Here is a 25534-nt window from a genome sequence, read left to right as displayed (position 1 = left end):
CGCTTACCAGCGGGAAGGTAAACGGCGTTTCCATGTGCAGCTCTGGCTTGCCAGAGCAGCGATGTCACGCTGGCCACGTGACCCGGAAGTGTCTCCGGACAGCGCTGGCCCCTGGCCTCTTAAGTGAGATGGGCGCACAACCCCAGAGTCTGTCAAGACTGGCCCGTACGGGCAGGGGTACCTTTACCTTTACTTTATACACGTTGAACAAATATTACTGGTCAGAACAGGACTTTCAATTTCCATCCAGCTGTCCCCTCCCCCCAGCTTCAGAGAGTCCCCCAAAGTTCCACAGTAGATTTTGGGAGTACACAGTGGGCTGTAGTGGGGAGAAGGTGAAGGAGAAACCTTGTTGTGTGGTGGACACCAGTTCACACTATGTTGAATCTCACCCAACATCTAAATATTGGGTTTCTGGTAAGTCTACTGTTAAAACAAATATATATAAAACTGGGATTTCTTGTCAAAAAAGTTTGGCTTGAAAACATAAAATATTTACCAGAATGTCTGGAAGGAAGTACAACAAACGTTATGCAGAGCAGAATACTGAACTACCAAATACTATAACTGGAAGGTATTTTTCTATAGTGTTTTAAACAGTATGATAATCACACAAAATATAATATACCTCTCATTCTTTTTTTTGATCAATTACTAACTCACTGGATTTTAATTCTGCTTCTGGTTTGGGCCTATATAGGACATACATGCTACATATATAGGAGTATAAGTATACATTCTGTGTCAAGTGTTCTTAAATTTGAAGGCAGCTGCTGATTCACCTATCACAACTGTTCTATACTGTGTCATTTCATATGTTGGGTTTTTTCAAGTGGGGGTTGGTGCTGCTGCTAATTCACTGTGCAGATAGCATAAATTGGGGGGGGGGGACTCTTTGTAATAACCTTGTATAAGAAGTACTTAAAACTACCTTGTATAAGAAGTACTTAAAACTACCTTGTATAAGAAGTACTTAAAACTACCTGTGCAGGGTCTGCAGCAATCACTGGTGATTTATTACTTAACAGAATTTATGCTTAAGTAATATTTGTATTTTCCTATAAATTAAGCATTTAACCAATAAGTAATTTTCATCTGTAATTGCTTTGTTTTAGCAAATGCTTACTTTTTTTTTCAAAGTTGTTGTTCCTTTTCATCTTGAAGCTACAAAAAAGATTTTTGCTCCTTCCATGTAGTTCTGGATATTGTTTTACCATCTTCTAAATCCTCTCCAAATTGTTTGCATATCAAAACTGTCACCAGTATCCAGGCTGAGGATCATCTAATACCAAGCAGTGCAACGTTGCACTCTCTCCCCTTTCCTAATCTAAGTTATACCAGCACAAATCAAACAGCCATTGGTTGCACATGTGGGCTTGAAACAAAATACACAAAACTGTAAGAGCAGTCCTTTCCACTTGTTTGACAATATGGTGTTACTGTGGTTTACGTGGAGTGTGCAGTCCTTGGGTGTGCAAGAAGTGAGAAACATCTTAAAGCAATTATTATGTTCACTACCACAGAACCTAAGTCCTATAATGCATGTCTCCTAAGCTCTGGGAAATGCCCCCAGTGACCAAGTCATGTTACAACTTTTAGGGGGTGGTCATAGATTTTCATTAAGGTCAGGGAATGCAACAAAATCCCTGGGAAACCTATCTTTACAACTACTAAAACGCCACTGATAGCTCAGTGGTACAGCTCCTAGTTAGCAGCTAGATAAAAATGGAAGCAAAAGGAATAGTTCCTAGATTGGGTAGGGAGAGTGCAGTGGGGTGATGTTGGGCTTCCTCAGGTATACATCTGGTCCATAATGTCCTGCAAGTTAAAGTTAAAAGAAGTTAAAGGGAGAATGCAATGCACAAATAAGGACTTGGAATAGAATTATATCCAATTGTGGTGTCCCACTTGTGCAAAATATTTCTGCATGTGCATGCAAATGGGACTTACTCTTCCAGCCCCCCCCAAACCCCATTTCTCTGGATAGTTGCAGGACATTATGGAGCAGATTATGGAATTAACGGTGTTGCAGATGAAGGAGAAGTCCCATTTGTATCCACTGGTGCAACAGTGGATCTCACCCAAAGAATCTTCAATGCAGCATAAGTGCCTCAGGATTTTTACGTTCAACTGACAGCTCATTCACTTTTTTGTCACTTTCATCTCCTTCCCCTTTCAAGACAGGAGTTACCCTTCACAGCCTCTTCATTTGGACTCTATTGCAGAGCACATGCTCTCTATAACTAAAATTCTAGTCATGGTCCGGAGGGTTTATGAGCGCAGTAGTTGTCCAAAATGGTAATCATAGAAGGGATGCCAAGAGTCTTAAGCCTCCAATTCCTTACCCATCATCACGTCTGTTTATCACTATCTGAAAATAGTAGACAGAATTCCATATTTTCATCAAATGATTTTAAATGCTTCAAGATTTTTGAGACACCAACATTTGCTGTAATAAATTTTGTCAAATTAGTTTTTCTAGGTTTTTTTTTTAATGTGTGTATGGTGCTGGTACTAGTGAGGAAGTTATTTATCATTTGTGCTCTGCTTAACCTTTTAATTGTTTAGCATTCCTAAGTGCAGATAAATTATTTTAAAAAATAAAACCTAACCTAAAAAACAAAAATAAATTGTGGGGCATGTTAACAGTGATTTTCTATTTGGATAATTTCACTGAAAATATAAGAAGCCAGTGAGTACTATAAAATATTTTTAGATATGATACAAGCACTTGTAGTAATGGAGTGTCTTGAATATTTCTAATCTAAATATATCCAAGGATAATATGAGTAAGAATGATGCTTGCAGTCAACTTTGCCAAAACAATACTTTGCCAGAAATAATTGACCTGACCTATGCCAGAGGAGGTGCTATTCCCTGAGCAGACCTTATAAAAGAGTTCCTGGGACCTCTCTTGTCTTTGATCTGCCTGCTCTCTGCATACAGCTTCAAGGTAAGTCATGTGCAGAAACAAGGGTTGCAGGGAAGGAGTAGAGGCCTGAAATTCTTCACATCCCAAGTCACTTGGTCACCTCTGGAACTAATTTATATGTGGATATTCAAACCTGCCCTGGAATTCAAACCTGTTCTTTCGTCTATTTCTTCTCTCTCACCCATTCTTGGAGCTTTTTTGGCAGCAATTAAAAGAGGTTCATCTTTATTTATTTATCTTTTTTCAGTGGTAACCAGCCTCAAGCCTGCATATAACACCTTGCACAAGGTAAGCATGCTAACCCCCATAGAGTATAATATAAAGTATAAATGCTCTTGAAAAATTATATTTATAATGCAATTTATGCCAATACTAGTTACGTGTCGAAAATATAATTTGGAAACTGGAATTTTTGTACAGTGGTACCTCGGGTTAAGAACTTAATTCATTCTGGAGGTCTGCTCTTAACCTGAAATTGATCTTAATCTGAAGCACCACTTTAGCTAGTGGGGCCTTCTGCTGCTGCTGCGCCGCTGCTGCACAATTTCTGTTCTCATCCTGAAGCAAAGTTCTTAACCTGATGTAATATTTCTGGGTTAGCGGAGTCTGTAACCTGAAGCGTATGTAACCTGAAGTGTATGTAATACGAGGTACCACTGTATAGATGAATTAATGTAGAAAAAGAAATGCAAATGTGCAATTTCAAATTAGTGATGATAAATAGGAGTGGGGTAATGGTTAGAGTGTTGGACTATGACCTGGAGACTAGGGCATGTTGAATTTTTCAATTTTCAAATCCCTCAAATGAGGGGTGCTAAAAAGTTGCAACATGACTTGCGAATTCAAAAGATATTTTGGTCACATGAGAATCGACCAAGAGAGTGGCCGACACCTGGCCACTCCCTTAAATAGGCTGGGGGTGGACTGCTTGCAGCCCCCAAGTCCCAACCTCTGATTGGCTGAGGAGGCACTGCCCACCCTTATCTGAGGGCCAAACGCGGCAGTGCCAGCCATCCCCTCCCTCAGCTGCCCCGAAGATGGCAGCTCCCTGAACCCACCACAGCCGCCCACCTGGAGTCCTAGGTGAGCAGATATTTTGGCTAAATTAATATAACTTAGCGTAGCTTGGTAAATAAAATGTGTGTAAAATTATAAAGAAATCATTAAAAATGGTTGCTAAGTACTTTCAGTCATATTTATTTATATATTATACATATTTTACACTACCTGACACTTTCAGAAGGTAAAATTAAAATTCTTTGGTTTCCCCGAGAACAGCTTATTTGCTTCTTAATCAAACGTAGACAAGCCAAGCTAAATGTTGTCCAATCACAAATATAGCTGATTTGAATTCCTCACACCCAAAAACATATTTTTAAGCCCCATCACTGAAGAAATTTGCAAAAACTAAGTTTCACCCCCTATAATGACACACCTTACTGGGAGTCCAGGGTTCGAATCCCACTTAACCATGAAGCTCACTGGGGGACCTTGGGCCAGTCACTGCCTGTCAAGTCTAACCTACCTCACAGGGTTGTTATGAGGATTAAATGGGGAGAAGGAGAAACAGATACATCACTTTGAGATCCCTGGAAGAAAAGGTCGTATAGAAATGGAATAAATAAATAGGTAGGTAGGTAGGTAGGTAGGTAGCCCGAAAATGCGTAACTCAGAAACCTGTAGCACAAGTTTTTATTGGAACAAAAGTCTGATACTTCCATCACTTTGAGATGCTCAGTAGAAGATAGTGTTTCAATCTCTCACACTGGATCTAGATCTAATAAGGAAGACGTATCCGTTGCTTACCCAACCTACATTCTAAATGATGCTTCACTTGTAGACTTGGAGCAAGCTGATTTACTTTTCAAATTCCTGGTAGGACGCACCGGGATTGTTTAAACACCGAAAGCTAAAGAAGGTTGAATTTTAATTAATGGCTGCAAATACTGGGAATTGTATTCCCCCCCCCACCCAAAAAATGGTAGAGCTCAAAAAGAATGAAATACACAACTCTTTCCAGAGAAAAGCACAGGGGAGAGTTGCTTGCCTTTCCTACATAAATTTCAGAGTTCCTTCACTGCTTTCTTCCTGTCTTATCAGAATAACTTGCACACAGTGGTACCTCGGGTTAAGTACTTAATTCGTTCCGGAGGTTAACCTGAAACTGTTCTTAACCTGAAGCACCACTTTAGCTAATGGGGCCTCCTGCTGCTGCCACCACGCGACTTCTGTTCTCATCCTGAAGCAAAGTTCTTAACCCAAGGCACTATTTCTAGGTTAGCGGAGTCTGCAACCTGAAGCGTCTGTAACCTGAAGTGTATGTAACCTGAGGTACCACTGTATAGCCAAGGTAGATTCACGCACGAGGCAAGGCAAGGACGCAGGAATCCATAGGGGCAGCACCTGCTGCTGCTGTGGTGGCAGCGATGGCTGTGGCACACCCCTTGGTGGCTGGCTCTGCAGCCTCCTGAGCAGCTCCTGCTGGTCTCCTCCTACCCCTAGGGAATGGGGCTGCCTTCTGACGTTTTCTGAGCTCTGAACCTGTCTGGTGTGATTCAGAGCGGGCCCCTTCCCCACCCCCATGGCAGCTTTTGATTCCCACTTCAACTATCAGGTAAGGGTGATTTGATCCCTAACCCATTCCAATTGTAGATCTTAACCCTGCCCCCCCCCCCGCCGCCGCCGTTCCCAATGTAGATCTTCACTCACACCTTCTTTCTTGGAAGGAGGCCATACACCATTTTGTGGTTCACCTCAGGTGCCAAAATGTCTCGTGCCAGCCCTGCAAATATGCAAAAGGAACATTTGCTTCTGAATGCCAGTTGCTGGAAATTGCAAGTGGGGAGTGTGCTGTTGCAGTCAGGTCCTGATTGTGTGTATCTCATAGGCTGGGGAGAGCAAGATGCTAGAATAGATGATCCTTTGGTCTGATCCAGCAGGGCTTGAATTAGATGTACCCAAAACACATGTTGTATGTCACTGAATTCTTGTCTTCCAGAGTAATGCCCAATCTTCATTCTCTATTCTGCTGTTTTCTTTATTAGAAACAGAATTGGCTTTTTGCCTCCTAAATTCTCAGTATACAGGGTCCTGCTATATTGTTTACATTCAACCAATACTACTCTCCTTGGAATACAGATATAGAAACCATCTAGCCCAGGAGTCTAGTCTATTATGTCTTGAAGTAGCTCTCCAAGGTCTTCCCCATATTTTCTCTTAACTGGAGATGCCAGAGATCAAACCTGGGGCCTTCCTTATAGAGGCAAAGCTTGTGTTCTGCCACTGTGGCTAGGGTAATTTTCCAGGCATACAACCTCTGCCCAATGGAATGCTTGGTACTTGACACAGTAGGATCTTGAGCTCTACAGATCAGCATATGGGATATAAAAGTCTCATAAAAGCAAATTTTCGTGTGTCATTGAGTAGCGGCCACAGAAAGTTATATACCCTGAGAGAAGGAAACCGACAATTCATCTTACTAAAGAGGAATATGCGTTCACGTGTGCACTTCAGGGTTTTGCATTCATGCTGTTTTCCAACAGAGGAATACAGCCCAGATGCCAATTTGTTTGTGCATGCAAATCAGATTCTCCTCACTGAATTAAACTGGGAAGCTCTTGAGTGTAGGGTGCTCTGTATACACAGATGTTGTATCCATATTTTTTCTTCCTTTAAATGAAGCTACTTCCATAGGAAGAAAGGAAGCATTGGATGCATCCTGAAAGACCTATGCATGCATAAGCAGTTACTAAATAAAGGTGATGGAAGGTTAAAAACAAAAACAAGTTAATACTATTGAAAGGATTATATTGATCCAATAACACGATGGAACATTTTCTCCCGTTTAGTGTTGTGGAGCTGCCTTCTATAAACTGCAGCCATGTCATCAGACGCAGAGATGGCCATCTTTGGGCCAGCTGCCCCTTTTCTCCGGAAACCAGAAAAGGAGAGAATTGAGGCCCAGAACAAGCCCTTTGATGCAAAGAATTCAGTCTTTGTGTCAGATCCTAAGGAGTCTTATGTGAAGGCCACTGTCACAGCCAGGGAAGGAGGGAAGGTCACAGCCAAGACTGAAAAAGGAGAAGTGAGTAGAAGACAACAAATGCATTGTTATAATTGCCTTGCCTCTACTTTTTAAGATGCCATAAACTTGCCTTTTGTTTCCTTGGCAGTCTGTGACTGTGAAAGAAGACCAGGTCTTTTCTATGAATCCTCCCAAATATGACAAAATTGAGGACATGGCCATGATGACCCACCTCCATGAACCTGCTGTCCTGTATAACCTCAAAGAGCGTTATGCAGCCTGGATGATTTATGTGAGTACAGTCCTTGTCTTTTATTTTATTTTTTGCTTTCTGCTAATGCAGTGTTGTGGTCTCAGATTAGGGAGATCTGTGTGCTAACCTCTAAAGCTCTACTGAGACCTCTGTGGATCATCTCCCTTGTTCTTCAGTCCAGCAAGCGATAGGAACAGGCTGGCTTTACCTTTGCTCTTTGAAGTGATTGTAGTCTCAGCACCATTTCTCATAAGAATCAGGAAAAGACGTGCAATAATTTTATTAAAACTTAAAAAGTTTTACTATTATCCTGTTATAATCTTGTTTCCTTCTTTGTGATTAAACATTTGTTCAATATTTGGGATTTTTGAAGAGGACATACACTTGATTTTTAGAAATCCAAAATCTGTCAAATAACAATACTGATATAAAAACGTTGCAGTTTTTATCTTTCTCCTTACCATTTATGGATAAATTATATGTTTGCCAACTTTTAGTTTGGCTGGAAGTTTTCAGAATTTAAGTCTATTTCTTACTTTATTTCCATTCATGCTTTTCACCCTCTAAAAGAAGAAACTACTTACATATTTTCCACAAGAGCAAAAGAATATAACAGTATTAATAGAAATATTACTACAAGCAGATTAATTGAACTAGTTCTGTTCTTCTTCCAGACTTATTCAGGTCTCTTCTGTGTCACTGTCAATCCATACAAATGGCTGCCAGTGTACAACCCAGAAGTGGTAAATGCCTACAGAGGCAAAAAGCGTCAAGAGGCCCCTCCTCACATCTTCTCCATCTCTGACAATGCCTATCAGTTCATGTTAACTGGTAAGTAAGTGAAAAGCTTTGGGAACAAATAATGTTTTCCTCAGAGGACCTCAGTGTCCTTTCACAATGTTGGATTACTGCTGATGACTGCATTCTTTATTCTGCTAATAAAATCATGAAGCTCACTCTCGCCACCATCTCCTAGCTTAATATGCCTGGCATTATGTGAGGATAAAAAAGCCAAGAATTGGAAAACACTTGCACATAGTGAATATGCTGTGCAAAGAGTACTGTATTATGTTAGAGGCTTAAACTGAATGTTTTGTGATATCATTTTCTCTTTCTTTGTTCATAAGCCTTTCCTACCTGCCAACACAGTTTTGGCTTCCCTAACATCCAGGACCCAAACATAGAGCCAATGAGGTGTTTGGATTAGGGATGGAGCAGAAATGTATTTGGCCTGCTGGTTAAAGTAAACCAATGTAATCCTTGATTTATATGCATGTTAGAATGCAGCTATCAATCAGATCACACAAAATGAACACAAAAGTATGTATTTTACATTAAAATGCATGAAATAATTTGGATTTTGGCATAAAAATAATCAAAAAGGCTTACAAAAATGCATATTTTATGGAAAGAATGTGTTTAACATGTATAAAAGGCATTCAACTTAATGCATTTTTGCTCATTTTAATAAAGAACTGCAAAAATCAAAAGTGGAACAGAACAGAAAGGCTGATCTACCCATCCTTAGCTTAATGAAAACCACATAGAAACCATTTTCTTAGGATTTAAAATACGTGAGACTGGGAGTTCAGATGATACTTAAAATTATGGGGTTCTACTCCTCATGTATTCTTGGACAGATGTAGGTGCTTCTACACACACACACACACACACACACACACACACACACACTGCTTCATATTATTTTAAAATTAAAAGTAACTTTTTAAACTATTTAATATTTTCAGATCGTGAGAATCAGTCTATTCTGATCACGTAAGTATCCTTTCTAGCTTTTTTTCTGTGCAGACTTTTGAAATGGAAGCAGGGTGCTGTCATTGTATTAAGGAAAAGTCATCCCAATGCTTAACATGGGACAAAACTATATTCATAACTTAAATGGCATAATAGTCATAGTTCTAAGAAACTTTGGAAACTGCAGTTCTGCAATAGGAGCTACTCAGCAGTGTGGCTAACTCTTGGTCTGGGGACCTGATTTGTGCTGTAAACAAATTTTGGCAGGGGTGACTTAGAAAGGGGGAAATTAAAATAGACCCAGCACAGGGATGGATGGAGAAATTTAAATTTCTCCACTCAGCCCAGCACCTGAATGAGATGTAAATCACTCCCTCCCCAGTCATCAGATCAATCCTTTGATGAGCAGGGAGGGGACAATAGGCCCCTCCTCAGCTGATCTACAAGGATCACCTGACGAGAGGGAGGCTGTGTGTATGCAACAATGTGTGTGCAAGAGTGTAGTAGGAAGGCCACAGCTACTTTTAGCTACATATTTGGCTAGCATGCAGTCCCTGCAAGGTTGACCAAGAGTAAATGTGGCTTCAGGCAAAAAATGTTAGCCACTTCTGACCCATTGTTGAGATACTTTCCCCTTGACTATTGGTTTCCTGTCCCACCTTTCATCAACAGTGGAGAATCTGGTGCTGGAAAGACTGTGAACACGAAACGTGTCATCCAGTACTTTGCAACAATTGCAGCCACAGGTGAGAAGAAAAAGGAGGAGGTCACAGCAGGCAAAATAAAGGTAAGCTTTGTGTCACAAAAGGATGAAATGTGGTTTTGATGCAGTCTCTATATAATTAATCTTACAATAATACATACATTGCAGGGTACCCTTGAAGATCAAATCATCAGTGCCAACCCCTTGCTGGAGGCTTTTGGAAATGCAAAGACTGTGAGGAATGACAACTCCTCACGTTTCGTAAGTCATCTGCAGAACCTGAACATAATAGTTGGCCTTTACGTGTAGTGCCTTATCATCATACACAGCAAATCTGTAGTAACCTATATGCAGAATCTGCCTCCTAGAATTTGTAATTGCCTATCTTTTCCTTTTTAAAGGGTAAATTCATCAGAATCCATTTTGGTGCCACAGGCAAACTGGCTTCTGCTGACATTGAAACATGTAAGGGCTCCTTCTTTAGATGAACTCTTTGTTTGTTTGTTTGTTTGTTTGTTTGTTCGTTCATTCTATTTCATTACCTTGCCAGATTTGCTAGAGAAGTCCAGAGTTACTTTCCAGCTGAAAGCTGAAAGAAGCTACCACATCTTTTATCAGATCATGTCCAACAAGAAGCCAGAACTGATTGGTAAGAGGCATTTGCTATAGTGGCTGCTGCTGCTGTTGCTAAAATCTTGTGCTGATGCTGGATTACGCAATGGATGAAAATCTGTGCTTCTCCTTATTCAGAGATGTTGCTGATTACTACCAACCCATATGACTTTCACTTTGTGAGTCAGGGTGAGATCACTGTTGCCAGCATCAATGATCAAGAAGAGTTGATGGCAACTGATGTAAGTAACTTATAGAATGGAATATATGGGATTTAATTACAGTGGTGCCTCGCAAGACGAAGAGAATCCGTTCCGTGAGTCTCTTCATCTTGCGGTTTTTTCGTCTTGCGAAGCAAGCCCATTAGCGGATTAGCGCTATTAGCGGCTTAGCGGGTTTAGCGGATCAGCTGATAAGCGGCTTAGCGGCTTAGCGGACCAGCTGTTAAGTGGCTTAGCGGACCAGCTGTTAAGCGGCTTAGCGATCAGCTGTTAAGCGGCTTAGCGATCAGCTGTTAAGCGGCTTAGCGGCTTAGTGGATCAGCTGTTAAGCGGCTTAGCGGATCAGCTGATAAGCGGCTTAGCGGCTTGGGGAAAAGGGGGGGGGAAAGGAAAAAAAACCTGCAGGAACTCGCAAGACATTTTCGTCTTGCGAAGCAAGCCCATAGGAAATTCGTTTTGCGAAGCACCTCGAAAACAGAAAACCCTTTCGTCTAGCGGGTTTTCCGTCTTGCGAGGCATTCGTCTTGCGGGGCACCACTGTAGACCAGTTTTGGGCTGAATTTATTCAACAGAAATTAGATGTCTTGGGGTGAGGCATTCTAGAAATGCTGGGGTTGATGATGTGTGTCTGCATGGAGGGGGGGGGAGGGAAATCACAGTGCACCAATAGCCAAAATGCTCTTCCTCCAAATGAAATGGTAATTTGTAGGGCCAGTTTTTGCTCAGCATTTTAACTTTTGATTGATAGGAAGCCATTGACATCCTGGGTTTCACTGCTGAGGAAAAGACAGCCATTTACAAGCTAACTGGAGCTGTAATGCACTATGGGAACATGAAGTTCAAGCAGAAGCAACGTGAGGAGCAGGCTGAGCCAGATGGCACTGAAGGTATTCACAAAGTATCTCTGTTATGGCATTATACTTGGGGCCCTAAATACAATATGGACTGTGTGTGGCTATGAAGCTGCAATTTACATAGTCTATTAATAAGGTATTGTTCTTTATTATGACTATTTACCTCACTGATTAACAAACATGTTGTTAGGTTGTCAAATCTTTAAATCATAGTATTGTAGAGTTGGAAGGGATCCCAAGGGTCATCTAGTCCAACCCCCTTGCAATGCAGGAATCTCAACTAAAGCATCCATGACTGATTGACATTCAGCCTCTGCTACAAAGCTCCAAGAAAGGAGAGTCCATCACCTCTCAGAATCTACTCCGCTGTAGAGCAGCTCTTACTGTCAGAAAGTTCTTCCTGATGTTTCTCAGAGTCTCCTTTCTTGTAATTTGAATCCATTGTTTTGGGTCCTAGCATCTGGAGCAGGAAAAAACAAGCTTGCTCCATCTTCCGTGCAACAGCCCTTTAAATGTGAAGATGGCTATCATATCTCCCCTCACTCTCCTCTTTACCAGGCTAAACATACTCAGTTCCCTCAACCACATAAGGCTTGGTTCCCAGACCCTTGATATCACCTTGGTCGCCATCCTCTGCACATGTTGCAGCTTGTTAATATCTTTCTTAAAAGGTGTTGCTCAGAACTGGATTCAGTACTCCAGGTGTGGTCTGATCAAGGCAGAATAGAGTGATACTATTACTTCCCTTGGGGTGGATGGAGTCTTTGGGGAGGGGTAGTACTTCTGGTTGGGGACACATGTTGCTCCTTCTGGGGTAGTTTGTCCTCCTTTGGTCCCCAACCTACACTCAGCTCTCACCTGTGGCTCCTAGAAGCTGTCAGCATGCGACAGCGGCCACACCCCGAGAACAGCTTTGACTGGCCAGCTAAACCAGGTGAGGATAGCTGATAGGTCTCAAACCCTTTGAAAGTTAGGGTCTTCCCCTGCATGTGAAGACAGACTCCAGAAGATTGAACGTTCAATACCAATAGTGGGCCCAATGGTCAAGAAGGCGGTTACTGCATGTGCTGTAGAGGGAAGTAAGGGACAAATGGGGCTCATCAACCTGGGAAAGTAGCTCATCTAGGAGAACCATTTGATTGATAATAGTGCAAGTGGAACTGAACAATTTAGAGAAGATTCTGAAACCTATATAATTTTGAGGTTAATGATTGTCATAAGTAGAATCTATGTCAGACAAGCAAAATATATTTTGATAAATTATGGTCTATTTGTGCTGATAATCCTTTCTTCTTATGTTTGTGTTCAGTGGCTGACAAGGCTGCCTACCTCATGAACCTCAATTCAGCAGATCTGCTGAAAGCTTTGTGCTACCCCCGAGTCAAGGTCGGCAATGAATATGTCACCAAAGGCCAAACTGTTCAGCAGGTGAAAATCTATGAAATGCTGGATGCACCACTTGATTAACTACTATTCCTCGGAGGTTTAGTCCTCTGCTTTGTATATTAACTCCAGTTTGTATCATGTTATTCTAGGTGTATAATAATGTTGGAGCTTTGGCTAAAGCTGTCTTTGAGAAGATGTTCTTGTGGATGGTTGTTCGTATTAACCAGCAACTGGATACTAAACAGCCAAGGCAATACTTCATTGGTGTGCTGGACATTGCTGGCTTTGAGATCTTTGATGTAAGTGAATGGAACCTTGTCACAACGAAGGTGGATCCCCACTCCCCAGGTCTTTTAAAATCTCCTGGAATGTTCCTTCTGAAATAACCTGGTCAGCTTGTAGCACAGGATGCCAATTCCCACAACTGTACTGCAATGGACTGACTGGACAAGCTTTGAAGGTGGTAATAACTCATCTAAGTAGCACAGATTCATAATTTCAAAAGATAGCTAGTATACAGGGAAGTCTTGAGAAAGTATTACTAGAGAATGATGAGGTCCAGGATAGCTCCAACATTGCAGAAGGACCTCAGTGAAGCTGACAGTACACTTAAAATGGGTAGGGATGAATACACAGAAGTTCCTCTGACCCCATTAATATTACTTCTATTTATAGCATTTTTCTTCATCTGTTAGGTCCACCTATGTAGTATATTTAATCCAAGTTAATGTCTAATGGGTGGAATTCTTTCAATCAGGTTAAGGGTAGCTTAGGTAGACATGCAGGTGGAAAATAAGCATATGGGTGGAAAATATCATGAAGTACTGTACCTAGAATTGAAAGTGGGTCACACTGAGTTGTACTCTTTAGAATAAATGTACTCTTTCCCCCACCAGTACAACAGCCTGGAGCAGCTGTGCATCAACTTCACTAATGAGAAACTGCAACAGTTTTTCAACCATCACATGTTTGTGCTGGAGCAAGAGGAGTACAAGAAAGAAGGAATTGAATGGGAGTTCATTGACTTTGGAATGGATTTGGCTGCCTGCATTGAACTCATTGAGAAGGTCTTTTAAAAAAGTTTTTGTTAATCTTGCGTACAATGTAATTAAGCAGTCTTTAAAGTTTGAAAGATGTGTCCTTACTTTAAACAACAAAACAGCCATTTTATTTAATTTAAATTCATTCTTATAAAATAGTATTTGCTTGCGACATAAAAATAATGGGAAGAGAGAGGGTCAAATCTGCTTCTTAGTGTCTCATGTAAAAATGCCTTGATACGGCATTTTAGAAACTCTTGCCATACTCAAAATACAATCATTCAACAGGAAGCCTTACAGAACAATTCTTGACTGTCATTGTGCAATGAAATCCCAACCTTAAGTTACATATTTGCAGAAAGAACCTCTTGCTTTATTTCCCCTCATTAAAATCACAACACAAGGTGGCTGGCCAAAAAAACCTATCCCTATGACACTTGCTTGCAATAATATATGCTAATATTACAAGCCAACAGCACACAAGTTATAAAATCTTGCTTTCTCTCTGCTTCTTATAGCCAATGGGCATTTTCTCCATCCTAGAAGAAGAGTGCATGTTCCCCAAGGCAACAGACACATCTTTTAAGAACAAGCTCTATGAACAGCATCTTGGCAAATGCAAGAACTTTGAAAAGCCCAAACCTGGCAAAGGGAAGGCTGAGGCTCACTTCGCCCTGGTCCATTATGCCGGCACTGTGGACTACAACATCAGTGGGTGGCTGGACAAGAACAAGGACCCCCTGAATGAAAGTGTAATTCAGCTCTACCAGAAATCATCTATGAAGACACTGGCTTTGCTATTTGCTGACCGCCCTCCAGAAGGTAATTCCTGCTGCACTTTGCAATTGGCTTATGAACATAACCCTGAATAGGAAGGAACCTAAGTTCAGTAACAGCAACCATTTACTGGGAGTGCAGCAACACCATCTGCATATGGCAAAACCCAGTCAGTCTGGTTGAAGATTCAAGAAGGGCTAAATCGCACAATGATTTTAAACCATCAAATGTTAAACCATCAAATACTTTGCATACACATCATACATTTAAAGCACACATGCAAGAATCCTGGGAACTGTAGTTTAAGGATGCTAGGAATTATAGCTCTGTGAAGGGAAAATTACAGCTCTCAGGAATCTTCTTTTTTGGGGGGGAAGCAATGTACTTGGAATGTATGGTGTGTGTGCACAATGGCAGCTCCTCTGGCTTTTTCTGAGGACCACTCAACTAACACTTCAGCATATCTCTGTTCCAAATATTATTTCACATTCACCCATCACATGTCTTTAAATAATCCTACAAGAATCATAACCTTCCAACCCTCAGAGTAAATATGGTGACAATATATTATTATGCTTAGGTCTGGAAGTCCCCCCACCCCCGTACTGGGAGCAGCATTTGCAGCCTCGTTGCAGCAGCAGGGTAACACACAGTCACATTCTGGTGTGGTTGTTTTCCTGCACCTCTCATGTAGGGAACAACGAGGCATTGCAAAAGTCAAGAAGCCAACCAGCATTAGTCTGGGCTCCCTGTGAACTGGATTTCCAGGGAAGACCTGGGTGAAGACTTTGCCCATCTCGGTCTGCTCTGGGAGTATTTAAGAAGCTGTGGCAGGGTGAGGGGTGACCATTTAGGGGGCTACTTTGAACTTGCTGTGGGGTGGTTTTTTGTTTTTTTTAAAGTTGCTGTTTTCAGAGCCAGGAAGGCATTTGTGCTATAGTCAGTTGACTGGCCAGGTCTATGGGTTTTGCCTGCCTCATAGCAAACTTTATGGTGGAAGAGGGAGACCCCCTAAACTTTAGTCAGCTGGAACAGTTCATCAACCAGCAGGCAAGCTAATTGATCTTCCTGATAAATGCCAAATGCTTACACCAAACCTGTTGCATCTGTAATCAATAAAGTTGTCACCTAATTTGAATCCAACACACTCTCCCATCCTTGTCCTTGGTCTGTGCACTCCACTGCTGCCTCACTGAACCTACAGCCACAAATGTAGTTTATACAGAAGAATAACACATAAAATCCCTGATGTATATGTTTTAATTATAATATTTTTTATTATTATTCAGAGGGAAAGAAGGCTGCAAAGAAGAAGGGTTCCTCATTCCAGACTGTCTCCGCTCTTTTCAGGGTATAGTAAAATCTTGGCTTAAGATATTTGTAAGGGGAGAAAATTCTGATTTCTTAGGGCTGCCATACGTCCAAGTTTTCCCGGACATGTCCGTGATTTAGGCAGCAGAAGTGGTGTCAGGGTGGATTTTTGCTGAGTCAACAAAATGTCTGGGGAAACCCAGACGTACGGCAAGCAGGGCGATTATTTGAAAGAAATGCTTTAAAAATCCTATAAAAGCCTGTCCTTTTTAAAGAATATTTTGGGAATATAGCAACCCTAGATTTCACAATCACAGAACACCAGCATGCCTCTAAGCACAAGAGAAATGTATTATAGGTGAAGGCTGAAATTCTGTGGTAGACTACATTGCCTGCGTACAAATGACCCCAGTTTTGATCTTTGCTCAGGAAAGACTCTAGTCTAAAATCCTGAGGAACTGCTACCAGTCAGTGTAAACATTACTGTGCTAGACAGACCAATATTCTGACTTAATAGAAGGCACCTTTGTATGCTCTGATAGATCCATCAAGAGTTTAAGAGTCCAAGACTGCTTAGTCCTAGAACAGAAAGCATGCAACTGAGCTTCTTGGAGAATGGGCAAGATAAATGTGATAAATAAATTATACAAAACACTAGGTCACTGCATTCTAGTCTAGCTGAAGTCTCACAATGGTCTATGATCTGGAGATTACCAAGGCAAACGTGAAAGTGCCCAAGTCTTTATCACTAGAATAGTGCAGTTTGTGAATCGGACAAGGATGATTTTTTTAAAAATCCACCTAGGTATCTAGGAGCAACCCCAAATTGTGCTCTCAATTTGTCAGAGGAAGTATGAGTCCAATCAGGTTAACCACACACCAATTTCATAGAGGTTTTTCAGAGTTTTTCTCTATTTTTTCTTACTACCTATGGAAAATTTAAAGGAAGTTTTGCATGTATATGTGTGTGGAATTTGTTAACCAGGCTCTGGCTTCTAATTCCACAGGAGAACTTAAACAAACTGATGAGCAACCTGAAGAGTACTCATCCACACTTTGTGCGTTGCCTAATCCCCAATGAAACTAAAACCCCTGGTAAGACACAGAACTCTACTTTGATTTTTAAAAAGAAAGATGCGATGCACCAGTTGTATACATTTGGTATTCATATCTTCTCTTATTTCCTAAGGTGCCATGGAACATGAACTTGTATTGCACCAACTGAGATGTAATGGTGTGCTGGAGGGCATCAGAATTTGCAGGAAGGGATTCCCCAGCAGGATTATTTATGGTGACTTCAAACAGAGGTCAGACTGCCCCCCAATTATTAACCTATTGGTTGTTTGTAGTTGTTTTGCCCCCCCTCCCCATCAATAGTTTTGAGTTGCTTTTTGACTGTTTCTAATATTGCATTATAGCAGTTAGCACCACGTTTGGACAAAAGGCTTAAGGGGGGAAAATGCCATCAGTGACAATTAATAGTCCTTGCATGAAGAGATTACAAGAAGACCCCAGTTAAATTTAGCCTCAGTTAAATTTTACTAGTCTCCCTGATTTAGGTAAATGGCCATTAGGAATAATATTTGTTTAAACATTAACAATCAGATGCTAAACCGGATGGACCGTTGGTCTGACCGAGTTCCATGAACATGGCATCAAATCATAAGCATCTTTATCTTCCACTTCTTCTAACAGATATAGAGTTTTAAATGCAAGTGCCATCCCCGAGGGACAGTTCATGGATAGCAAGAAGGCTTCTGAGAAACTTCTTGGATCTATTGATGTTGACCACACCCAATATAAATTTGGCCACACAAAGGTAAATTTACTTTTTATTACAAGACTGTAAAATTAGAGTTTGTTGAGACAGTGACCAATACTTTGTAATATTTTCTTTCCCCAGGTCTTCTTCAAAGCTGGCCTTTTGGGTCTTCTGGAGGAGATGAGAGATGACAAATTGGCACAGCTGATTACACGTACACAGGCTATGTGTCGTGGCTACTTAGCAAGGGTGGAGTTCCAAAAAATGATGGAAAGGAGGTAGAGTTTTGCCATCTGTAATAGAACTCATGACCACACTGGCCTATCATGTTAATATGCCCTACACAAGGATTACAAATAATAACATATATAAAATACTCTTTGGGCTACTCTCCAAATTCTGGGGCAGATTCTATGTAAAACTTGTAAGAAGTACAGTCGTACCTTGGTTCTCAAACTGAATCCGTTCTAGGAGTCTGTTTGACTTCTGAAACCATTCAAGAACCAAGACATGGCTTCTGATTGCCTGCAGGAGCTTCCTGCAGTCAAGTGGAAGCCATGCTGGACGTTCGGCTTCCGAAAAACATTCAAAAACTAGAATACTCACTTCCAGTTTTCGATTGTTCAGGTCCTGAAAAGTGGCAGTTCTCTTAACATTTATTAGGTTTGTATTAAATTTGAGTGTAAGAAGTATAAAAATAAAGTGACAGCTATGCTAAAGAAACATAATGAAATTTGAACTACTTTATAAAATAGTCCTATTTTTGGAAGCTTTATTTGATAAATTTCTTCATATACCCCATGTGCTCCTGAAAATATCAACCCCTTCTTTATAAAGAAAAAAAATATTCATTTTTATTACTCTTTCCTTGAGATATAAACCTACACTTACTCCCAGATAAGTGTAGTTAGTAGTGCAGTCTAAGACCTGTTTTGCAACTGGACAAGAATCGGACAGTTCATATTTTTTATTAGGAGAGTCACAAAAGAATTTCATTAAACACTTTGATCACACTGTTGTCGTTTTCATCATCAAGGTATTATTTTGTTGTCTGGTTGTTACAGAGAATCCATCTTTACTATTCAATACAATGTCCGTTCATTTATGAATGTGAAGACTTGGTCTTGGATGAAGTTGTACTTCAAGATCAAGCCTTTGCTGAAGAGTGCTGAATCAGAGAAGGAGATGGCCAACATGAAGGAAGAGTTTGAGAAAACTAAAGAAAGCCTTGCTAAAGCAGATGCCAAAGTGAAGGAACTGGAAGAAAAAATGGTTTCTCTGATGCAAGAGAAGAATGACTTGCAACTCCAAGTCCAATCTGTAAGCATTGTTGGTAACATACATTTTTCTTCACTCTAGACTAGTTTAGGTAGAGGAATTCAGAAATTGCAGGAGAAATGTGGCTATGTTTAATAAATCTGTATATCTTATATACATACTACATATCCTCTACGTAATAGTTCACCACAGTCAAAGTTAAATTGGACATAAGTATTTTTTTACACATATATAGTATACTGGTGAATATAGTTTATTTTGGTATTTGATATACCAACATATCCAGTGTCTATTAAAGAGTGATTTACTTGAACACTGAAAGAATATGGCCTTGAATAGCTTAACAATTAGTTTTAAAGGTGAGGCCATGTGCACATTCCTTTGTGTAAGTAGATTCTGTGCAAGAGATCTGCGTGTGCATGAACTTCTTAAGTAGGATAATAATATTATTGCTATATGACATACATTTTCCCTGTATAGGAAGCTGATGGCTTGGCAGATGCTGAGGAGAGATGTGACCAGCTGATCAAAACCAAAATTCAGCTGGAAGCTAAAATTAAGGAGCTGACTGAACGGGCAGAGGATGAAGAGGAAATGAATGCTGAGCTGACAGCCAAAAAGAGGAAACTGGAAGATGAATGCTCAGAGCTGAAGAAAGACATTGATGATCTGGAGTTAACACTGGCCAAGGTGGAAAAGGAGAAGCATGCCACAGAAAACAAGGTAATGGTCACAATGTGCTCAGATCTGCAACCAATAGTCAGAATGTTGTATTATCATTCCAGGGTGGAATGATACATTGAATCTGTTTGTTCATTTCTAAAAGGTGAAAAATCTCACTGAAGAGATGGCAGTCTTGGATGAGAACATTGCCAAACTGACCAAGGAAAAGAAAGCCCTCCAAGAGGCCCATCAACAGACCTTGGATGACCTGCAGGCAGAGGAGGACAAAGTCAATACTCTGACCAAAGCAAAGACCAAGCTGGAGCAGCAAGTGGACGATGTAAGCACCAACACATGCAGAAGAATAACTGTGGGGTGAAAGTAATATTAGAGTGACAAAGTCTTTGTCCCCTCTTTGTCTTTAGCTTGAAGGGTCCCTGGAGCAAGAAAAGAAACTTCGCATGGACCTGGAAAGATCCAAGAGGAAACTTGAAGGTGATCTGAAGCTGGCCCAGGAATCCACAATGGATTTGGAGAATGATAAGCAGCAGCTGGATGAAAAGCTTAAGAAGTAAGTATGGTTTACTGTCTAGAAGACCTTTTGGGAGCTCTTTATGGCACCCAGCCCTCTTAGAATTTGACTCAAAAAACTTTGTGTTTTGTTATGAAAAGGAAAGACTTTGAAATCAGCCAGTTCCAAAGCAAAATTGAAGATGAGCAGGCCTTGGGCTCCCAGCTTCAGAAGAAGATAAAGGAGTTACAGGCAAGTCAAGCATATATTGACTCCATCATATGAAAATCAGTTCATCGGGGAAGACTCTGAGTGTTAATGGCTGCTTCTCTTTCTCTAGGCCCGTATTGAGGAACTGGAGGAGGAGATTGAGGCTGAGCGTGCATCTCGGGCCAAAGCAGAGAAGCAGCGGGCTGATCTCTCCAGAGAACTTGAAGAGATCAGTGAGCGTCTGGAGGAAGCTGGTGGGGCAACCGCAGCTCAGATTGAGATGAACAAGAAACGTGAGGCAGAATTCCAGAAAATGCGCAGGGACCTTGAAGAAGCCACTCTGCAACATGAAGCCACTGCATCTGCTCTCCGCAAGAAGCATGCAGACAGTGCAGCTGAACTTGGGGAACAAATTGATAACCTGCAACGTGTGAAACAGAAGCTGGAGAAGGAGAAGAGTGAGCTGAAGATGGAGATTGATGACCTTGCCAGTAATATGGAGTCAGTTTCCAAAGCAAAGGTATACTGCAGCAGTATATACTTTCCTTTAGCTTTATCAGGTGGAGGCACAACATACAGAATTCACAATCTTACATGTGGAATAAATGTAATAATAAACACATGGTTTGGGAATATAAAGAGATTGATACGTGGGTTACAGTAGCACCCATTCAAGTACCTAAAAGCAAAAGCAAAATACTCATATTAAGCAGATGGAACAGTGGATAGTATATTGGATTTTTATGTAAGAGAGCAGCTTCTAAGATTTTTTTAATAGGTCTACACAAAACACTTTATTTATACCTTAAATCTACAAAATGTGCTTAGAGCAAATGATCCACCTGGCTCATGCAGGGACAACCAGAAGAGTGTCTGGAGTAGCTGTCATTTGGTGCTATGTCTATAATAATACTAAATTTTTTATTTATAAAAATATTTGCATAAAGTAATTTCTTTAAAAAGAAATTCAAAGTAGTTTACAACAATTCAAAATTACAATTTACCAACTATTACAGAAATTATTCCATAATAGCAAACATAAAGCATGGTCACCTAAATAAGCACTATCTCAGTGCTGTTGTGATAAATATTATTTATCCCTGCCCCCACTTTCCTGATACTTCTTCCCAATGTGTATCATACTGTAATGTGACACTGCTATAGTCAGATTATTTTGATAAATTATGTGGGGAAATGGAAGAGGAATTCACTGTAGCACTAAGTGGATTGCTTCTTCAGGGCAAGCATATCTGCTTGCCATCCTTACCACCACCCTGAACCAGTTTGAGGGAGCATGCACAGGTAGAGAGGGGAAAGCCCTGTTGTGCTAGTGGAGGTCATTGTGCAGGCTTCTGCTGGCAGGGCCAGTTAGTTAAATCTGGCCTCAGCTGTTTTATATAGCTATACACTTTATTATTTCACATCTAGGCAAATCTTGAAAAGATAAGCCGCACTTTAGAAGACCAGCTTAGTGAACTTAAAGCAAAGGAGGAACAGAACCAACGCACTATTAATGACCTGACTGCTCAAAGAGCTCGTCTGCAGACAGAAACTGGTAAGAAACTGAAAGTAAATTATTTAATGCTGCAATTCTTAGGTCCAAAGATAGCAAAGTACCAATCTACTATGTCTACACTATCCAATTGAATCTTAACTGCACACAAGTTTAGGGCAATGCTTTTTCCTTTTCTTGCAACACGATTTCATTATGAAATCTGATTCTATGATTGTTTGTTTGGAAGTAAGTTTCTCCAGCTGCAATAGGACTTGATAGCAAACGAGGGAGGTTTATCTAAGTGTGGCTAGTCATAATTTATAACTACTAAGAAAAATATTTTATGAATAGTGAACATGATTAATTTATTTGTTGTTTCAAATGAATTAATGCATTTGTTGTTATAACCATCAAGGTCATTTCAATCACCGCTTAAAAAGAAATATGTACATACTATGTGGGACGGGGGTGGCGCCGTGGGTAAAACCGCAGCGCCTAGGACTTGCCGATCACATGGTCGGCAGTTCGAATCCCCGCGGCGGGGTGCGCTCCCGTCGTTCGGTCCCAGCGCCTGCCAACCTAGCAGTTCGAAAGCACCCCCGGGTGCAAGTAGATAAATAGGGACCGCTTACCAGCGGGAAGGTAAACGGCGTTACGTGTGCTGCGCTGGCTCGCCAGATGCAGCTTGTCACGCTGGCCACGTGACCCGGAAGTGTCTGTGGACAGCGCTGGCTCCCGGCCTATAGAGTGAGATGAGCGCACAACCCTAGAGTCTGGCAAGACTGGCCCGTATGGGCAGGGGTATCTTTACCTTTTATACATACAGTAGATACATAGATAATATGTACCGGTATATATTCCATTTAATCCGTTCTCTTTTCAGGTGAATACTCACGCCAAGTTGAAGAAAAAGATTCACTGATTTCTCAGCTCACAAGAGGCAAGCAAGCCTTTACCCAACAGATTGAGGAACTAAAGAGGCAGCTTGAGGAAGAGATAAAGGTGTGTATTTTGTTCAACACTGCAGGCCCTCTATCACAGTTCTAAACAACACAGAGCCTCTTTCTCCTATTCAGTTATCGACACCCATGTGCATTCTGCAGAAATCCTAATTATTCTCAATTCAGAAGCTCTAAGGTTGCTCAGGAAACTTCTCTAGATATCTCCCTATGGTGGTCTCTCAATTCTTTCATTCAAATGGGCAAAAGATTGCATGTGCTTACCTATCTTAGGCTGCTTGCAAACTAGGCATTTATTCTGGTATAGCTATGATTCGTTCACTCACATTTGAAGGAACAACCACATCATGACATCAACATTAAATCACTCTCTTGTGTTTTCTCCACAATTCTTCCATCTCTTTGGAGAGTCAGAATAGCTGACTTTGGGAGCAAGAGCAGAATACTAGCATAATAAGTGGGATGTGGACAGGAAGATGTAAAACTGAGGCAGGGATGACATGTTGGAGATGCCCCGTCTTTCTCAAATTTTTGTGTATTTCCTCAGGGCAGCTAAAAATAAACATTAAAAATACAAATGCAATAGAAACTATGCAACATAACAACAGACATGGGTAACACCCTGACATTCATAACTACTAAATTCTTTCCATATTTCAGGCCAAGAATGCACTTGCCCATGGTTTGCAATCTGCCCGTCATGACTGTGACTTGCTCCGGGAGCAGTTTGAAGAGGAGCAGGAAGCCAAGGCTGAGCTGCAACGTGCCATGTCTAAGGCCAATAGTGAAGTTGCTCAGTGGAGAACCAAGTATGAAACAGATGCCATTCAACGCACAGAAGAGTTAGAGGAAGCCAAGTAAGTACAAGAACCAAGAGCAAGGGAGAGAAAGGGAACTCAAAAGTAGAAGAAAGTATGCCATTGTGTAGATGGAATTGGGGGAAATATTTATTTGTATCACTCAGTGAACAGAACAGGTCACTGAGTTATTTGTGCTAGGCTCAGAGCAACAGATATACTGTAATAACGCAATCAAATCAGTGTTGACATGGAAGGAGCTGATGACATGGCAAGACAAAAGTTTGAATGGAAAATCAAATTTGTTTTTGAGACCATTCTCAGTATGCATGGACCATTCTCAGTAAACCATTTATTATAATGGATGACTAAGTGTTGTAATCACATTTCTCTAGGAAAAAGCTGGCTCAGCGTCTTCAGGATGCTGAAGAACATGTAGAGGCTGTGAATTCCAAATGTGCTTCCCTTGAGAAGACAAAGCAAAGGCTACAGAATGAAGTGGAGGACTTGATGATTGATGTGGAAAGGTCCAATGCAGCCTGTGCAGCTCTAGATAAGAAGCAGAAGAACTTTGATAAGGTACTTTTGAACATAATTTAAAAGAAAACCCAGCACGTTGCAACAAATTCTCAGGTACACATGAACACATTTCTTATTTCTGGTGTTTCTTCTTTCTGGTGTTTTGCAGATTCTGGCAGACTGGAAACAGAAATATGAGGAAACACAGTCTGAACTGGAAGCTTCCCAGAAAGAGTCTCGCTCTCTCAGCACAGAGCTCTTTAAGATGAAGAATGCTTATGAGGAATCTTTGGATCACTTGGAAACTCTGAAGCGTGAAAACAAGAATCTCCAACGTAAGACCACTTTTTCATAATAAGTGCAAAAAAACTGTGAAGTTCGTTTTGCAGAGCTGACGCAATAGATCATAAGGATGGGATATCTCATACAGTCCTTCTCCCCAAAGCTAGAATAGACACCCATGTGCATGGGAGTTTACAATGAGTGTCTTCACAACATGCAGTTTTATTATGCAGTCTTCACAAGGCTTACGAGGAGCCTTACATCTTAGGTCATTAGGTGTTGTATAAAATTAAAAATAAAATAGGTCTGACCCACAGGGCTGCAATCTAAAATTATGCCAGTATGGCATAACAATTAGAGTGCTGGACTATGACCTGGAAGACCAGGGTTTGAATCCCCACTAAACCATGAAGCTCGCTGTGTGATCTTGGGCCAGTCATAATCTCTTAACCTAATCTACCTCAAATGGTTGTTGTGAGAATGAAATGGGGAGGAAAAGAACCATGTACGCAACATTGAGCTCCTTGGAAGAGACTGGTGGTATATGAAAAAATGTAATAAATAAATTAATATAAATGAATGAATAAATGAATAAAATAATGCTAGTACTATAATTGTTCACTCCAAATAGTGGAGCTGAGATGAATAACTGAAATCCTCCTTCCCAAACCTTCCTACATCTGTTTATTATTAGCTGCATAAACACTATTAATCTCCTTTCTCCTTTCTTTGTGTGAAACTAACAGAGGAGATATCTGACCTCACGGAACAGATTGCTGAGGGAGGAAAGGCCATCCATGAATTAGAGAAAGTGAAGAAGCAGATTGAGCAAGAGAAATCTGAACTGCAGGCTTCTCTAGAGGAAGCTGAGGTAAACAATACAATTATGCATAATGAAAAGACACAAATTATTGATCTGTAATACTGTGAAATAATTGAAGAGGCAACCAGAAGGATGATGATAAGGTCAGAACATTGCTGGATCAGACTGAAGGTCCATTTAGTCCTACAATCTGCTTTTTACTTGAAGGTCCACAAGCAGGGCATGAAGGCAATAGTCCAATCCTGTTGTTGTTCAGTGTCACAAATGGGACCTGCAACAAAATGCTGCAATGTGGAGTTCTCTTGTTTAGTATTTCAATCCATCGGTCAGCAATGCCTTCTTCCATTCCATTCCATTCCCTGCCCTT

General features: G+C 40.8%; 1 protein-coding gene across 2 annotated transcripts in view; it reads left to right on the top strand.

The window, feature by feature from the left end:
- Positions 1-25534, top strand: part of LOC309361978 (myosin-1B) — a 130005-nt gene that overhangs the window by 26360 nt on the left and 78111 nt on the right. The window contains exons 1-33 of one of the 2 annotated variants that reach the window (XM_081897391.1): positions 2875-2953; positions 3180-3220; positions 6781-7016; positions 7105-7248; positions 7884-8040; positions 8958-8985; positions 9637-9751; positions 9836-9928; positions 10069-10132; positions 10218-10316; positions 10418-10521; positions 11249-11387; positions 12664-12782; positions 12890-13039; positions 13637-13807; positions 14299-14602; positions 15847-15908; positions 16876-16963; positions 17058-17175; positions 17564-17687; positions 17772-17908; positions 18695-18950; positions 19389-19631; positions 19735-19911; positions 19997-20142; positions 20244-20334; positions 20423-20812; positions 21721-21847; positions 22671-22789; positions 23407-23603; positions 23939-24122; positions 24232-24397; positions 25091-25215. In XM_081897391.1, the coding sequence (XP_081753517.1) occupies positions 6813-7016; positions 7105-7248; positions 7884-8040; positions 8958-8985; positions 9637-9751; positions 9836-9928; positions 10069-10132; positions 10218-10316; positions 10418-10521; positions 11249-11387; positions 12664-12782; positions 12890-13039; positions 13637-13807; positions 14299-14602; positions 15847-15908; positions 16876-16963; positions 17058-17175; positions 17564-17687; positions 17772-17908; positions 18695-18950; positions 19389-19631; positions 19735-19911; positions 19997-20142; positions 20244-20334; positions 20423-20812; positions 21721-21847; positions 22671-22789; positions 23407-23603; positions 23939-24122; positions 24232-24397; positions 25091-25215 (4641 nt within the window). In that variant the 5' untranslated portion in view covers positions 2875-2953; positions 3180-3220; positions 6781-6812. Of the gene's footprint in view, positions 2954-3179; positions 3221-6780; positions 7017-7104; positions 7249-7883; positions 8041-8957; positions 8986-9636; positions 9752-9835; positions 9929-10068; positions 10133-10217; positions 10317-10417; positions 10522-11248; positions 11388-12663; positions 12783-12889; positions 13040-13636; positions 13808-14298; positions 14603-15846; positions 15909-16875; positions 16964-17057; positions 17176-17563; positions 17688-17771; positions 17909-18694; positions 18951-19388; positions 19632-19734; positions 19912-19996; positions 20143-20243; positions 20335-20422; positions 20813-21720; positions 21848-22670; positions 22790-23406; positions 23604-23938; positions 24123-24231; positions 24398-25090; positions 25216-25534 lie in introns of those variants that run through there. The other variant, XM_081897392.1, reaches the window with a different exon arrangement.

Source organism: Podarcis melisellensis, assembly GCF_964234715.1.
Source record: "Podarcis melisellensis genome assembly, chromosome: 2".
Taxonomy (NCBI): Eukaryota; Metazoa; Chordata; class Lepidosauria; order Squamata; family Lacertidae; genus Podarcis; species Podarcis melisellensis.
This window is presented reverse-complemented; position numbering and strand designations above follow the sequence as displayed.